General features: G+C 48.7%; 2 protein-coding genes across 2 annotated transcripts; one reads left to right on the top strand and one right to left on the bottom strand.

The window, feature by feature from the left end:
- The first annotated feature begins 10,560 nt into the window (after window positions 1-10,560).
- Window positions 10,561-15,636, top strand: Plk3 (polo like kinase 3). Its single transcript, XM_076862837.2, has 15 exons — window positions 10,561-10,846; window positions 11,003-11,110; window positions 11,199-11,315; window positions 11,461-11,590; window positions 11,676-11,763; window positions 12,573-12,668; window positions 12,761-12,959; window positions 13,076-13,199; window positions 13,594-13,685; window positions 13,923-14,016; window positions 14,156-14,239; window positions 14,334-14,496; window positions 14,650-14,779; window positions 14,950-15,063; window positions 15,175-15,636. Exons 1-15 carry the CDS (start codon window positions 10,637-10,639, stop codon window positions 15,364-15,366), a joined length of 1,941 nt encoding a protein of 646 aa, XP_076718952.2. The 5' UTR covers window positions 10,561-10,636; the 3' UTR covers window positions 15,367-15,636.
- Window positions 15,637-15,709: 73 nt separating this feature from the next.
- Dynlt4 (dynein light chain Tctex-type 4) lies at window positions 15,710-16,378 on the bottom strand. Its single transcript, XM_076860347.1, has one exon. The coding sequence runs from the start codon at window positions 16,376-16,378 to the stop codon at window positions 15,710-15,712; it is 669 nt and encodes a 222-aa protein (XP_076716462.1).
- Window positions 16,379-16,785: the final 407 nt, after the last annotated feature.

Below are 16,785 nucleotides of genomic sequence, written 5' to 3'. Positions count from 1 at the left end.
TTACATCCCCAGCCCTTTTCCAAACTCTTCTTTTACCTGCAAAGCTTGGTAACCGGATTTTGGGCTTCTGAAGACAAAATCTCCAACTCCAACCCAGAACCACCACTTTTGCTATGAATTCTCATTATCTGGTCTCCCAAGGCCCAGGGCACTTCACCCCAACACATACCTGCCTACCTGCTCTGAGCAGCAGCCTATGTTGAGGAAGAATGGCCAGCTTTCACTCTGCCCAAACTTAAGTACCTGCTAGGTCCGTAAAGTTAGGCTGCACTGAGGCTATCATTGATGGATTGAAGCTGTCATCTAGCTTCCCCTAGTCCTGGGAACTGGGTAAATCTCCCTATCTCTGCAGGGCTGGGCTCACCTTTGAGAAGCAGAAGTACCATTTGCACTGACCCCACAGCTCACAAAAATGACACCATGCCCTTCATGCCAGGATGACAGGGATCACTGTCCCATGCTCCAGGTGAGAAGACAGGAACAGAATAAACTATTATCATAATACCAACTGCTAATCGTGGAGCACTGACTAAGGGACAGGTACTTAATGCCAAGGGCACACTACCATGTCATCCTCTCATGGAACTCTCATCACAACCCTACAAACAAGGTAAGAACCATCCCCATTTCACAGATGAGGCTCAGAGAGGTAAATGACTTGTCCATGTTCAACAGCAAGCTTATGCTGAAGACAGAATTCAAAGCTAGAACTGATGGACTTCAAAGACTAAAAGTAGCCTAACTGGGCCTAGACAAGGACTTAAACTCCAGAACTAGTGTCTTCTGCTAGGGTTCTGAGGGTCCTGGCCAGGACTTTCCCTATTTTGATGCCACAGGGCTGACAAGGTCACAGACCTAAGAACTCAGTCCAAGAATACAGACCCCCTTAAGTCTGTATCCCACATCTTGACTCCTAGAGATATCCAGGGTCTTGAATGACCACTTCTAGAGCACAGCTATGGTGCTTTGCAAGAGGCAAAGAGACCTATCCAGTTGGTAATTTTCCTATTTTCATATGATTTTTTTTTTTTTCAGTATTGGGAGTTGAACCCAGAGGTGCTCTATCACTAAGCTCCATCCCCAACCCTTTTATTTATTTATTTTTATTTTTCATTTTCATGTTATATATGACAGTAGAAACCATTTTGACATATTTATACAAGCTTGGAATATCATTCTAATTAGGATCTCAATCTTGTGGATGTACACATGGTGAGATTCAATGTGTTATATTCATAGATGTACATAGGAAAGTCATATTAGGGCTGGGGATGTGGCTCAATTGGTAGTGCGCTCACCTGGCATGCATGCGACCTGGGTTCGATCCTCAACACCACATACCAACAAAGACGTTGTGTCCGCCGAGAACTAAAAAATAAATATTAAAAAATTCTCTCTTTAAAAAAAATATTAAAAAAAAAAAGAAAGTCATATTAGATTCATTCCACTGTTTTTCCCATTCTCATCCCCCTCTCTTCCCTTCATTCTTCTTTGTCTAATCCACTGAATTTCTTATTCTTCATTTCCCCCCTTTTTATATTTTGAGACAGGGTGTTGCTAAATTGCCCAGGCAGGCTCAAACTTGCAATCCCCCTGTCTCAGACTCCTGAGTAGCTGGGATTACAGATGGGCACCACTGTGCCCAGCCAGCATTTGGATTTTTAAAAACCAAATTTATTGCCCCATGCATCCCTATAATCTCAACTACTAGGGAGGCTAAGGCAGGCCTCAAGCTTGAGGCCAACCTCAGCAACTAACTTAGCAACACCCTCAAAATGAAAAGAAGGACTAGGGAGGCAGCTCAGTGGTACAGCATCCCTGAATTTAATCCCCAGTACTACAAAAATCATCATCATTGTCATCCCCATTATCATCATCTTATTGAAGGCAACTAAATGGGTGTTTATAGCATTTTAAAACACAGATTCCATCCATTCACTATACTTTTCTGAGTTGTTCCACACATTTTAAGTATATGTTGTCTTCTGAGCTGTTCTAAGATGATGATGATGATGGGTACTGGGCATTGAACCCAAGGGCATGTAACCACTAAACCACATTCCCAGCCCTGTTTTATATTTTATTTAGAGACAGGGTCTCAACTAAATTGCTTAGGGCCTTGCTAAACTGCTGAGACTGGTCTTGAACTTGAAATCCTCCTACCTCAGCCTCCTGAACCACTGGGATTATAGGTGTGTGTCACCACGCCCAGCTGTTAATTTACTATTTAAACATTATACTGCCAGGTGTGGTGATATATGCCCTAATCCTAGCTGTTCAGCAGGCTGAGGCAGGAAGATCACAAGTTTGAGGCCAGCCTTAGCAATTTAGTGAAAATTTTCTCAAAAAAAAAAAAAGGCTGGGGAGGGCTGGGGAGGGCTGGGGATATAAATCAGTTGGTAGAGTGCTTGCCTCACATGCACAAGGCCCTGGATTCAATCCCCAGCACCAGAAAAACAAAAAGGGCTGAGGATAGAGCTCAGACGTAGAGCACCCCTGGGTTCAATCCTTGGCATTGCAAAAACATAAAAACGAAAATAAAATAAAAATAAATAAAAGATCCAGGCCTTGAGCTACTTGCAGCTCAGACACCTCTGGTTTCTCAGTGTTACCTTTGCTTTCAAAAAAACTAAATGAAAAAGATTCAGTTCTAAGAAGGCTCTGGAAAACCAGCCTTGCTCTTCTCCCAGGTCACTTCTCAAAGCCCTCTAGGTTTCCCCTTTTGTAGCAATCACGCTAGTTTATGTCAACTTCCCTCTAGGGCCTACAGACAGGATTGGATCTGCTTCATCTCAGAAAAGCTAGGGAAGATGTGAAGCCCAACAGGATTCTTTTTCTTTTCTCCCTTTGTAACAGTGGTCTGCTTCATGCTTTAAATAACACACTGTGACTTCTTTTTGTTTTTTTTTTTTTTTTTTTTTTTTTTTTTTAGTAGCAGGGATTGAACCCAGTGGTGCTAATCACTGAGTCACATTCCCAGCCATTTTAATTTTTTTTTTTTACTATCTTTTTTTTTTTTTTCTTTTATTGGTGCCTTTTAATTTTTTGAGACAAGACCTGGCTAAATTGCTGAGGCTGACCTTGAACTTGCAATCCTCCTGTCTCAGCCTCCTGAATTGCTGGGATCACAGGTATGCATCACCAGGCCCAGGTGTGATTTATTTTTTAAATGGACATGTTTCTTTCTCTTTCCCTCCCCCTCACTAATCTAGGGGGCAACAGGATTACCTCTCTTCCCCATTCTAGGCAGAGTTATTGGTCCTTGGCATACACCCATCACAAGAATGAAGTAATTCTGACTTCAAGATGGCACCAGAAGGGCTGGGGCTGTAGCTCAGTGGCAGAGTGCTTGTCTAGCACATGTGAGGTGATGGGTTCAATCCTTAGCACCACATAAAAATAAACAAAGGCATTCTGTTCATCTACAAATATAAAAAAATTAAAATATGGCACTAGGAGATCTAAAAAAATTGACTACCTCCTAAATTAACAAGTGAATTACAAGTCTGGACAGAGTACACCTGGAATATAACCTTTGAATCACCTTTTTAAAAACTCCCTATTCACAGGCAGTGACACTGATCTGTAATTCCAGTGACTGGGGAGGCTGAGACAGGAGGATCACAAGTTAAAAGCCAGCCTCAGCAACAGTGAAACCCCGTCTCAAAAAATAAAAAGGGCTGGGGATGTAGCTCAATGGTTAAGCACCCCTGGGTTCAATCCCTTGTACCAAAATAAATAAATAAAAAATAAATAAAACCTCCCTTTACCCCCTAATGGGCAGAATCATATCCTCTGGGAGAGGAATCCCCTGTGCTTTTCCTTTGCTAGCAAAGCCGTAAAACTGCTTCCTTTTTCTCAAAACCATGTCCTATTTATTGGATTGGCATCAGGGACAAAGACGGAGCTTTTGATAACATCTTCCTCCTTCTCCATTTTAACATGAAAGTCAACTGATTTCACCATTCCCACCCTCCCCTGCCGTGTGTGTGTGTGTGTGTGTGTGTGTGTGTGTGTGTGTGTGTGTTTTGCTAGGGCTTGAACCTAGGGCCTTATGCAATCAACCAACAGAGCTAATTCCCAGCCCTTCCCTTTTTTTGGTGAGATTTCTCAGGTGAGCCAAGGTCTGAAAACCTGCTCATAGCCTGACTGGAGTTGTGCCCTCCCTCCAGGTGCTAGGTGAGAAGTCACTGAGTAAAAAACAGTTCCAGATGAAAGACCAGGATCTCATTCATCACAGCCACGGACCCCATTCCCAAGCTCTGATCTGTGGCTTCCCCATAGGCTAGGGATATAGGGATAGAGCTCAGTTGTAGAGTGCTTGCCTAGCATGTGCGAGGCTGTGGGTTGATCTCCAGCATAAAAAAAAAAAGAAAAGAAAAAGAAAAAGAAGGAAGGAAGGGAAAAGAAAAGAAAAAGAGAGAAGTCACGGAAGAAAGCAAGCATTCTGGACTGCTTTCCACTCAAAGAAGTTCTAATACTTGGGAAGCCAAGTATTGGGCCTCCCTGACAGCTTTCCCCAAGGCAACACCTGCTCCCATCCTTGGCCCTCACACTTTTGCACTCTGGTCTGTGAATTTCCCACAGAACTAGGATGAAGGTGCATGACCTGAAGCCTCTGCCCCAGGAAGGGGCTGTCTCCAGACCTACCCTGCCCCTCCCTCCTGAGTCACTTATCTCCCTTCCCACTGCCCAGGTCCCCTTCCTCTAGTTTATGGTCCAGGAGAGAGAACCATTTAACCTGTAAATCACTTTGCCCCACCTTGCTTGTCTTCCTTCAGTCTGTCTCCCTTCCTATGTTCCTGCCCTCCAGCGCACCCCCTTCCTCTCAGCTGAGTTGGATGTATGCCATAGCACAGAACACCACAGTGTCTGCAGCCAGGTTTCACCATGGTCACCAAGGTTACCAAGCATCATGACATTGAGTGAGCCACTGAATTTCTGTGGTGAAATAGGCATGATAATACCTATCTCATAGAGTTGTTGTGAATATTAAGTGAGTTAATTGTACAAACTGCTCAGAATAGCTCAAGGTAAGCACGAAGTGTACTCTGGCTATCAGCACATGCTTTATTTCTGGTGGACTGCAGCACTCTCCAAGGACTCCTGAAATCTCCTTATTGTTGAATCCAGTTGTCCCTCTGGAGTCCTAATTTCACTTGGTATCTTTCATTCTTGGAAGACTGTCCTTTCTTGACCTCTGACCTAACAATATCAAGAGACTCTAAGTGACCAAGGGGACAGGGAGTGTAGGACATGTGCCCAGCAGGGCAGCAGGCCTGACAGGAGACACCAAGAGCTTAGGAAAAGCTCAGCTTGGGGGCTAGGGATGTAGCTCAGTGGTAGATCCTTTCCTAGCAAGAACAAGATCCTGAGTTTAAGTTCAACCCCCATCAGTGCAAAACAAACAAACCCCTCAGTTTTGACACATCCTTAGGTTATGAGAATCTTGGGGGGAGGAGAAAGAGTGCTAGCAAGAGGAACATGGTCAGGGAGGAGGAGAGGGAATGAGTGACTCCAGAAAAAAAGGTAACTGAATAGTGGAGTCAGACAGACTTAGGTTCAGAACTTATTTCTGCCCTTGGGAAGCTATAGATGACCTTGGGAAAACTGTTTATGAAATCTCCCATAAATTTACAGTGAGTAATAAATAAGATAAATACCATTCCACGAATGGTGCCTTTTAGCTATCTTCCAGGAATTCTCTGGAAAGAAGAGAGACACCCCATGCATGTTGCTTTCCTTTAGAAAGCATGGAGCCACTCTTTTGCTCACAGATATGAGCATATACAAGAATTAAACGGGGGCTGGGGTTGTGGCTCAGCGGTAGAACGCTCACCTCGAAAGTGCGAGACCCTGGGTTCGATCCTCAGCACCACATTAAAAAAAAAAAAGTGAAATAAAGGTGTTGTGTCCAACTACAACTAAAAAATAAATATTTTTTAAAAAAAGGATTATAGGGGCAACAGTGGATCTCCCCTATAATTCCAACAACTCAGAAGGCTGAGGTGAAAGGATCACAAATTCAAGGCCAGTTCCAGCAATTTAGCAAGACTCTGTCTCAAAAAATAAAAAGAGGCTGGATGCTGTGGTGTAATCGCAGTGGCTCAGGAGGCTGAGGGAGGAGGATCATGAGTTCAAAGCCAGCCTCAGCAAAAGCGAGGCACTAAGCAACTCAGTGAGACTCTGTCTCTAAATAAAATACAAAATAGGGCTGAGGGTGTGGCTCAGTGGTCAAGTGCCCCTGAGTTCCATCCCTGTACCCCCAAAAATAAAATAAAAAGGATTAGATATGTAGCTTAGTGGGTTCAATCTCCAGTACAAAAAAAAGGAATTTCCCACATATGTTACCATGGCAAAACTGGAAGAGTTGACAGTGTACCCAGCATGCTGTTGGTACTGTAAATAAGCAAGTTAAGGGCAAGATATTTTTATTTTTAAGGGCAAGATTCTTGGCAGGAGACTTAAGGTGCATATTGAGAATATTAGCACTGTCAGAGCCAAGGCAGTTTCCTGAAACGTGTGAAGGAAAACGATTAGAAAAGAAGGAAGCCAAAGAGAAAGGTACCTGGGTTCAGCTGAAGCGCCAGCCTGCTCCGCCTAGAAAAGAGAACTTTGTTGTGGGTTTTTATCTTCTTCTTCTTTTTTTTTTTTTTTGGTACCGAGGATTGAACTCAGGGGCACTCGGCCACTGAGCTGCCAGGATTACAGACATGCCCCATTGCGCCCAGTTTGAGAAGAGCACTTTGTTGGTGCTCTTCTTTCCAATGTAAAGAAGTCTGATCTGCTGCTGCAACCTGTTCCCCATGAACTTATGGCATGATAGATACGAAAAAAATAATGTTAAAAAGACCCCTGGACTGTATAAAGAAATGTGTGAAAGGGGAGGAGGTTACACAGAGAAAGGAGTGTTACTCAGTGGTGCAGCACTTAACATGTGTGAGGCTCTTGGTATGGTTTTGCTTTGCTTTGGTTTGCTTTATTGTTGTTGTTTTTGGTACTGGGAATTGACCTCAGAGACTTGCACATTTTTTTTTTAAAGAGAGAATTTTTTTTAATATTTATTTTTTAGTTTTTCGGCAGACACAACATTTGTTTGTATGTGGTGCTGATGTGGTGCTGAGGATCAAACCCGGGACACACACATGCCAAGCGAGCGCGATACCGCTTGAGCCACATCCCCCAGCCCCAACTTGCACATTCTTGACAGCTGCACTACTTCTGAGCTACATCTCCTGGCCTTTTTTTTTTTTTTTTTAATATTTATTTTTTTAGTTGTAGTTGGACACAATATCTTTATTTATTTATTTTTATGTGGTGTTAGGGATCGAACCCAGGGCCTTGCCCGTGCTAGGCAAGCACTCTACCACTGAGCCTCAACCCCAGCCCCCCCCGCCCGCCTTTTTAATTTTTAAATTTTGAGACTGGGTCTTGTTTAGTTGCCCAAATTAGGCTAGAAGTTGTAATCATCCTGCCTCAGCCTCCCAATTACCAGGGAATACAGGTGTGTGCCACCATGCCCAGTTGAAGCCCTTGGTTTGATCCCCAAGAACCACAAAACAAAATTTACTGTAGTCAGGAGGATCTCTTGATATCCCAGCTCCTGGATATCAAGAACCAGTTGTGAAGGCCAGCTATGGTAGTACACACCTGTAATCCCAGTGGCTTGGGAGGCTGAGGCAGGAGGAGGATCACAAATTCAAAGCCTCAGCAAAAGCAAGGCACTAAGTAACTCAGTGAGACCTTGTCTCTAAATAAAATATAAAATAGGGCTAGGGATGTGGCTCAGGACTTGAGCACCCCTAGGTTCAATCTCCTGTTCCAAAAAAAAGAAAGAAAGAAAGAAAGAAAGAAAGAAACCACCACCACCACCAACAACAACCTTGTTAACTTTTCAGGGGAAGACCTAGAGGGCTATACAGTTGGGGGAAAAAAAAAAGTGGACTGAGTGTGTTGTTCATTAGTATAACTCCTGGGTTCAATCCTCAGTACTTGAACAAAAAAGTGTGGCTGGGTATGATTTGGGGATTTAGCAGCCTAGTGGCAAAGCACTTGCTTAGCATGTCCAAGGGCCCAGGTTTGGTCCTTGTCCCTGAAAAAAAAAAAAAAAAAAAAGAAAGAAAGAAAGAAAGAAAGAAAAGAGAGAGAAAAACAGATCATGTATGAGAAAGAAAAAGAAAAACAGATCATGTATGAGAAAGAAAAAGAAAAACAGATCATGTATGTGAAGTCAGAAGGAAAAGATCATCTACAAGCTAAAGAGGGAAGCCTCCAAAGAATCAAGCATGCTGACATGTCCATCTCTTGGACTTCCAGCCTCTAGAACTATGAAAACAAATTTGTTACTTAAGGCATCCAGTCTGTGGTATTTTGCTATGGCAACTGTAGCAAACTAATACAGAGACATTTTACTTCGTTTTCCAAATATAGAATTGCAGTATTGAATATGCCTTTTAAAGCTGTACATGCCTCAGGCCCATTTACCCTGGGGATTCATCCTTTGTGGTCACTATCATCTCCCCCTGGAAAATTGCTAACCTGTGAGAATGAAGACCAACTTCTGAGTGGCACTCAAGGCCTTCCTGCCCATTTCCCCTTCCCCTCATTCATCTCTGACTGGTTTGGGTCTCCCTTCAGTGGCCATGAAGGACAATTGTGCTTGAAGTAGGTCCTTTTGGGCTTGATGAAGGACTGAGATCTCTCTGACAGCATATGGTGGCACCATAAAATGAAGGTAACACCAAAAGCCCGGAGACCAGCAAGCTGCTGAGGCAGTAATCAGACAAGAGAAACTGTGACCCAGACCAGGGTATGAGGGCAAGATGGATCCAAAATGATACATACATATCAGAGATATTTGGGAAACAATCTTGGCAGGAATTGGATACAAATAAATACTTGTTGATTTTCCAGGTTACTCTTTCTAAAGTAAGCTATTGGTTTACTCTTGTTTATTTCCTTCATAGCACTTTTCACAGCCTGCAATTACTTTGTTTGTGTATTTATCTATTGTGTTTCCATGAAACAGAATCAAACAAACTAAATGAGGGCTGCAAACCTTTATCAGTCTTATTTGAGACAATAAATCTGAAGTTTGGTTCAGTGATTGATAGGATCATCCAGAATGAAAAGAGTTGAGAACGACCACAAGGCCAGGAAGTTTGTGATCCTGGGACCAACATTCCAGGGGTGTTAAATTCACACTTCAACCTCTGGACCTGGGCATTGAAGGGTGGGGATTAAAGAGGGATCTAGGGTTCCAGATGGCCCCAGAATAGCTGCCTAATTGCCATCCTCAGCACTTGAGAATATCCAATACCTATTCTTCACTTTCTGGCCTTCTGGATGCTGACTCAGGGTAATGGATATTTTCAGGAGAAGGAAATACAGGACTCAAGATCCATCACTCCAGAGGTTATAAGTGGTAGTGGAAGATGAGGCCTGGAACATAAGCCTTCAATACCAGGCTGGGTTTTTTTGTTTTTGTTTAAGCAGGAATCTAACATAGGAGCGCTTTACCACTGAGCTACATTGCCAAGCCCTCCCTCTTTGTTTAAAATATTGTTTTTAGTTGTTGATGGACACAATACCTTTATTTTATTTATTCATTTTAATGTGATGCTGAGGATCCAACCCAGTGCCTCACACGTGCTGGGCAAGTGCTCTACCACTGAGCCACAACCCTAGCCCTGCCAAGCCTGTTTTGCATTATTTATTTATTTATTTATTGGGTACCAGGGATTGAATCCAGGGGTGCTTAACCACTGAGCCACATCCCCAGCCCTTTTTAAATTTCTTATTTTGAGACAGGGTCTCGCTAAGTTGCTTAGGGCCTCGCTAAGTTGCAAACGCTAGCTTTGAATTTGCGATCCTCCTGCCTCAGCTTCCCCAGTAGCTAGGATTACAGGCGAATGCCACCACACGTCCGACTAGCACCAGGCTGTTTTGACCCCAGAAACTGTCAAGGCAGTCCCCAAACTAGGCAAGCCAGGCTCCAAAGTGGGCTATTCTTCAGTCCCCAAAGGGGGCAGCACTGGGCTGGGTCTATCGGGTCTAGTCAAGTGCCTGAGACTCGAAGGGTCCTGCAAGCACAAAAAAGGAGTGCTAGTGACGCGCCCAGGATAAAAAGCACCACCCGTCTCTTCCCGGCTGGAACGCTGATCCACCTAGTTTCTGGGAAGACGCCCTCAGATACCAGACCCTCACTCTAATTTCAGCATATGCTCTGAAAGATAGGAATAAAAAGGGACTCCCACTGGAGGAACACGAGGTCATTAGGGAGGAGTGGGTAGCAAAGAGAGACAAAGGTCACTTTGCCCCTGCTGCGGGTCTCAGCACTGTAGCGGAGCCTATAGGGTTAGCACAAGAGGCGGGGCCTCGAAATTTTTCGGATGAGAGGAGGAGCTTCAGGATGACGTAAGGCCTGAAAAGAGGCGTGGCTTCTCCGTGACTCGCCGCCGGGAAGGGGTGGGGTTCTAGATGACGAGACTCCGGGGAGGGGGCAGGCGTTCATTGATAAAAACGCCGGGCTCCCTCCGGCGCGAGCGCAGAGTAGCGAGACCAGGCAGCGCCACGCGCGGCCGGGGCCGGGCGCAACCTAGAACAAGCCGGGCCCGCGCTGCGAGGCGCCGCCCGCATGGAGCCCGCCGCGGGCTTCCTGTCCCCGCGCCCTTTCCCGCGTGCTGCCGCCCCGCCCGCGCCCCCCGCTGGACCGGGGCCGCCTCCGAGTGCCTTGCCCAGATCTGAGCAGGAGATGCTGGCTGGGCCACCGGCGCCAGATCCTGGGCGCCTCATCACGGACCCGAGCAGCGGTCGCACCTACTTCAAAGGCCGGTTGTTGGGCAAGGTGGGCCAGGGGCTGTCTGGGGAGTGGTGCTAACGCGGGCGGACGGAACCCTGCCAGGCAGGGCGGGTGCGCTTGACCCCGACGTGGGAACGCATGCGGACCAGACCCGGCCTCCCCTCCCCTGGAGCGCCTGGCCTGATACCCACCTCCTCCTAGGGGGGCTTCGCCCGCTGTTACGAGGCCACTGACACAGAGACCCGCAGCGCCTATGCGGTCAAAGTCATCCCGCAGAGCCGCGTCGCCAAGCCGCATCAACGCGAGAAGGTGGGTCCAGGCCCAGCGGGCGAGGGGTGAAGTGGGGTCGATGGGGTGGGAACCCCGGAAGGATGATGACCCCGCACCCCCATGGCAGATCCTAAATGAGATTGAGCTGCACCGAGACCTGCAGCACCGCCATATCGTTCGTTTTTCTCACCACTTCGAGGATGCTGACAACATATACATTTTCCTGGAGCTCTGCAGCAGAAAGGTGAGGGATGGGGATTTCAGCGGAGACTGGGGCTGGGTGGGGTGCGTCTTAAGACCCAATGCTAGGGCCCTGCCTTCCTTGTGGAGCATGCAGAGAGGGAGGCTCAGGGAGGGCGAACAGGGGCTGAGTCAGTGGCTCTCTGCAGTCCCTAGCCCACATCTGGAAGGCCCGGCACACCCTGTTGGAACCAGAGGTGCGTTACTACTTGCGGCAGATCCTTTCTGGCCTCAAGTACTTGCACCAGCGGGGCATCTTGCACCGGGACCTCAAGCTAGGTGAGACTCTTCGGTGAGCCAGCAGGGTTGGGGGACTGGGGATAGAAGGAGGAAGAAATCTGACATACCTCTCTGTCCCCTCCAGGAAATTTTTTCATCACAGATAACATGGAATTGAAGGTGGGGGATTTTGGGCTGGCAGCTCGCTTAGAGCCCCCAGAGCAGAGGAAGAAGTGAGTGTTTGAGGGGTGGCTACAATCTGTGTATGACACAGGTGATGTGTGACAGATAGTGAGTATGTATGTGGGAAGCAAAGTGACTGCCTGATGTGTCCATGTGATGAATAGGGAAGGGGTAATGGGCTGTTTGTGTATATGTGAAGGTGGAGGTGGCAGCCTCACTTGCTGGGACTGGTGGGGAGGATGAGAGTCCTACTGTGTGACACAGATGGGATAGGTGACTCAGTCCCAGAAACAGATTCGGGTGTAAGGATTCTTGAAGGTATATGACTGACCCTGGAAGGGGAATGTGACATAAGCCAGGCAGTGTGTATGTGAGATAGTGTGGGAATGGCAGGACACGACCCTCTGTGTGTGTATGTAAAAAGACCCTGCCATGGCTACTGTGACTGAATGTGCATGACACAGATAGCATGGGTAGCAGATGAATGTTTATGGGGGATGTGACAGCTGGTGTTGGTGTGTATGTAGCACAGACCATGGGAGGTGACAGCCTGATGGGTGTTTGACAGACGGGAGTGGGGGAAGGGATCAGTGATCGACCCTCTGTGTTGCCCCTGGAGGAGGGGGCTGGGTTGAGGGGTCATGGCCTCCCCCTGCGCTGCAGTACTGTTGAGCAGCTGGGGCAGGCGGGTAGGCGGGGACTCAGCTGCCATCTCTGGCATCCATTGTCCCAGGACAAGCAAGAGCTCTCTGGCCTTTGGTGACAAGCAGCTGCTTTGTCTGGACTCACAGCGGGGGCAGAGATGGGGGTACTGCTGGGCTGGGTCTGAGCTGTCCCTCTTTTCTCTATCCTCTTTCAGAACCATCTGTGGCACCCCCAACTATGTGGCTCCAGAAGTGCTACTGAGACAGGGCCATGGCCCTGAGGCGGATGTGTGGTCACTGGGTTGTGTCATGTGAGTGTCAGTCAGTGGCTGACAGGTAGTGGGTACAGTAGGCCGGGCATTTCAACCACTTTACTCCTGACCCCCTTATCCCTGCCCCACAGGTACACATTGCTCTGTGGGACTCCCCCCTTTGAGACCGCTGACCTGAAAGAAACCTACCGCTGCATCAAGCAGGTTCACTACACGCTGCCTGCCAGCCTCTCATTGTCTGCTCGGCAGCTCCTGGCCGCCATCCTTCGAGCCTCACCCCGAGACCGTCCCTCTATTGACCAAATCTTGCGCCATGACTTCTTTACCAAGGTCTGTGACTCTCCAGACACCTGAGTTCAGTCTGCATATTCCCAGGGGATTATATAGGGGCAACTGAGAGGACCCCTGGGGCCTCTCTTCTATGTTGACATGGCTTCTCTCCACAGGGCTACACCCCTGACCGGCTTCCTGTCAGCAGTTGCATAACAGTCCCGGACTTGACACCCCCTAACCCAGCAAGGAGTCTGTTTGCCAAAGTTACAAAGAGTCTGTTTGGAAGGAAGAAGAAGAGTAAGTCTAGGGTGTCAGGGTGTTAAGTGACAGAGAGACTTGTGATATTCATTTTTGGGGCATGGAGGTATGGGTGCAGCTGAGTGTGGTGGCTCATTCCAGCGACTCAGGAGGCTGAAACAGGAGGATCACAAGTTTGAGGCCAGCCTCAGCAACTTAGTGGACCCTGTATATATATCAAAATCAAAAATAAAAAGGGCTGGGGATGTAGTTTAGTGGTAAAGCACCCATGGGTTCAATTCCCAGTACCGAAAGAAAGAAAGAGAGTGTGGATGCCTGTGAACTCCTGAGGAGAATGTGTGTTGTCCAGGTACTTGGGAAGGCCTATCATTGTGTCATCCCTGTGGACAATGGGATTGGGCAGAACACTGAAGACTATCCTCCCTACCTCCAGATAAGAACCATCCTGAGGAGCAGGACGAGGTCTCCTGTTTGGTGAGCGGCCTCATGCGCACGTCTATTGGCCATCCAGATGCCAGGCCTGAGGTGAGGTGCTCACGTGGCCATTGTTCCCCTGACTCACCCCACCTAGCAGTTGAGGGAAGCCCGGGATAAAAGGCTGATGAAGCATCCAGCCTCGTGGTGGCCTAATTGGCAGTGTCTCATTAGCAGGCTGGGGCTGACCCAGGGTGCCCTCTAAACCAGGGCAGGGCTAGGCCATGGACTTTCAAGGATTTCGATTTCAGGGCCTATCTCACTCCCTGTCCCTACCCAACTCTCTAGGCTCCAGCAACTTCTGGTCCAGCCCCTGTCAGCCTGGTAGAGACAGCTGCTGAAGACAGCTCACCCCGTGGGACGCTGGCGAGCAGTGGAGATGGTGAGGAACCAAGGAGTATGAGACTTGCTAAAACTTGCTGAGGCAGAGACCAGGAACCAGAGGGAAGGAATTGACAGAGGGACATGACCTGAGTCTAGGGAGGGCTAATGCCTAAATCTCAGTGCTCTGTTCCTTTCAGGGTTTGAAGAAGGTCTAACTGTGGCCACTGTGGTAGAGTCGGCCCTCTGTGCTCTGAGAAACTGTGTGGCCTTCATGCCCCCAGGTAAGGCTGGGGTCTGGTATGTAATATTGTTGGGAGTTCTTTGGCTAGGAGGCTAGGAAGGAGCAGGTCCTTATTTCCTTTTTTCCCTTGACAGCGGAACAGAACCCAGCCCCTCTGGCACAGCCAGAGCCTCTGGTGTGGGTCAGCAAGTGGGTTGACTACTCCAACAAATTTGGCTTTGGGTATCAACTGTCTAGCCGCCGGGTAGCAGTGCTTTTCAATGATGGCACACACATGGCCTTGTCAGCCAACAGGAAGTAAGTGCTGTTCTGGGGTGTCTTGTATCCAGGGTGTTGGACTCATCAGGGCTGCAGCTTGGCATGTGTTCCTAGGCTCAGGGGCCTAGGGTTTCTCGGCAGAAGGGTATTGGTGCAGGGCTCCCTCTGACCTTGGCCTCCCCCTACTTCCAGGACTGTGCACTACAACCCCACCAGCACAAAGCACTTCTCATTCTCTGTGGGTGCTGTACCTCGAGCTCTGCAGCCTCAGCTGGGCATCCTGCGATATTTTGCCTCCTACATGGAGCAGCACCTCATGAAGGTATGTGGGTAACGGTCAAGCATACTGAAGATTTACACATCCTCATAAGTTCCCCTTTGGTAATGGGAGGAGGGGCTCAAAGCTAAAGGCTGAACCTGTAAGAAAGGGAGACATCGACGGAGACATCTGACTCGTGTCAGACCAGTGACCTGCCCTGCTCCTGCTCTCAGGGTGGAGATCTGCCCAGTGTGGAAGAGGTGGAGGTGCCTGGCCCACCCTTGCTGCTGCAGTGGGTCAAGACTGATCAGGCCCTCCTCATGCTATTTAGTGATGGCACTGTCCAGGTAAGAGCCCACCCTGGAGTTGGAGGGAAGGTCTGGGAGGCCTAGGATGTTGGGAATTGGGCCTGGAGCCTTGGCCCTGGCCCTGATCAATATCCTTCTCCTTGTATACAGGTGAACTTCTATGGGGACCACACCAAACTGATCCTCAGTGGCTGGGAGCCCCTCCTTGTGACTTTTGTGGCCCGGAATCGCAGTGCTTGTACTTACCTCGCTTCCCACCTCCGGCAGCTGGGCTGCTCCCCAGACCTGAAGCAGCGACTCCGATATGCTCTGCGGCTGCTCAGGGACCGTAGTCCAGCCTAGGCCCCACCATGCAGAGCAGGCCATGACCCAAGCCCTCAAACCTGAGGCCTGTGCCTGTAAGGCTCTGGCCCTTGCCTTTGTGGCCCTCTCTGTTCCATTGGTGCCTCACTGGGGGCTCTGGGCTGAATCCCCCAGGGAATCAGGGACCAGCTTTACTAGAGTTGGGGTGGCTTGTCCTTACTATTTCTTACCCCCTCTCTGAGATAAGCCTGAGCCTTAGCCCCAAATTAGGGGTATTATTTATGGACCACTTTTATTTATTGACAGACATTTATTTATTGGGATATGAGCCCCAGGGGGCCCTCCTTCTGGGATAATAAACCTTTTGCAGAACTCGGCCTGCTTATTCGTAGTAGAGCCCGTGGACGGTGGCCACCGCAAAAAGTGAAGCGTTGGTGAAGGTAGCAGAAGCCAGTCCGTCGCGTGCTACATCCCAAAGCGAGCGACTGACCACATGCACGCCCTGGCCGGTGCGCGGCCCCAGCACCACGCTGCACACAAGCTTATAGCGCGGTGGGCTGAACTCACGCAGATGTGCACGCATCTGTTCACACAGCTCTCGAGTCAGCCTCCCAGCCTCTGAACCAGAGTAGGAAGCGTCCCGCAACCTGGCATCCAAGGCTGCCTCCAGAGCACGCTGAGCACGGGCAGCCTCCCAGCATTCTCCAGGTGCAGGCTCCATGCGGTACGAAGGTGCTACCTGACGGACTGGCGCCAGGGGCAACCCTGAGAAGCTGACCCGAGAACCTAGAGGGGGCGCTGGGACCAGGGATTGTCGCCGACCTCCAGGACCAGTGACTGGCCCAGCCAGTGAGTTGCGACGTGAGAAGGATGTGGCTGGACCCAGCACAGAGCCACGGCGGGAGGCTGGGCCCACAGCTGCAGGTCCAGCCTCATCAATGCTGGGCAGGCGACCACGGGGCCGTACTGGTGGTAGTTTAGGCCCCAAATCTTTGGCAGTCTCTTCCTGGTGTCCCTCCTGGCGTCCTGGGGGCAGAGGCCTGCCAGCCATGGGCCTGCTGGTTGAAAGACACACATTTATGATGGGCTTCAGTGGCCATCTTTCTGCGTCCCCTGTTGCTGAGTGATGTGAACGGTTTTTATATCCCTACTCCCTTCTTATTTACCACCCACCACCACACACACACCGGCTGACTTTTCCCTTTTTTTTTTTTAAGTGGTGTCACACTATGTAGCTCAGGCTGATCCTGAACCTCTGGCTCAAATGATTCTCCCACTTCAGCCTCCCAAGTAGCTGGGTCTAGGTGGCACAGCACTGTGTCTAACTTCCCCTTACCCACTTCTTACCTGTGTTTTTGGAACAAGTGGATCAAACAGCCAAGCTGGGTGGGTTTCTACTTTGCCTTGGGCACTATGTAGGTTGGCTAAGTGAGATCTATTATACTTACTTTTCTCCCT

The sequence above is a fragment of the Callospermophilus lateralis genome, chromosome 7 (assembly GCF_048772815.1).
Source record: "Callospermophilus lateralis isolate mCalLat2 chromosome 7, mCalLat2.hap1, whole genome shotgun sequence".
NCBI lineage: Eukaryota > Metazoa > Chordata > Mammalia > Rodentia > Sciuridae > Callospermophilus > Callospermophilus lateralis.
The sequence above is the reverse complement of the archived record's forward strand: the minus strand, read 5'-3'. Positions and strand labels throughout refer to the sequence as shown.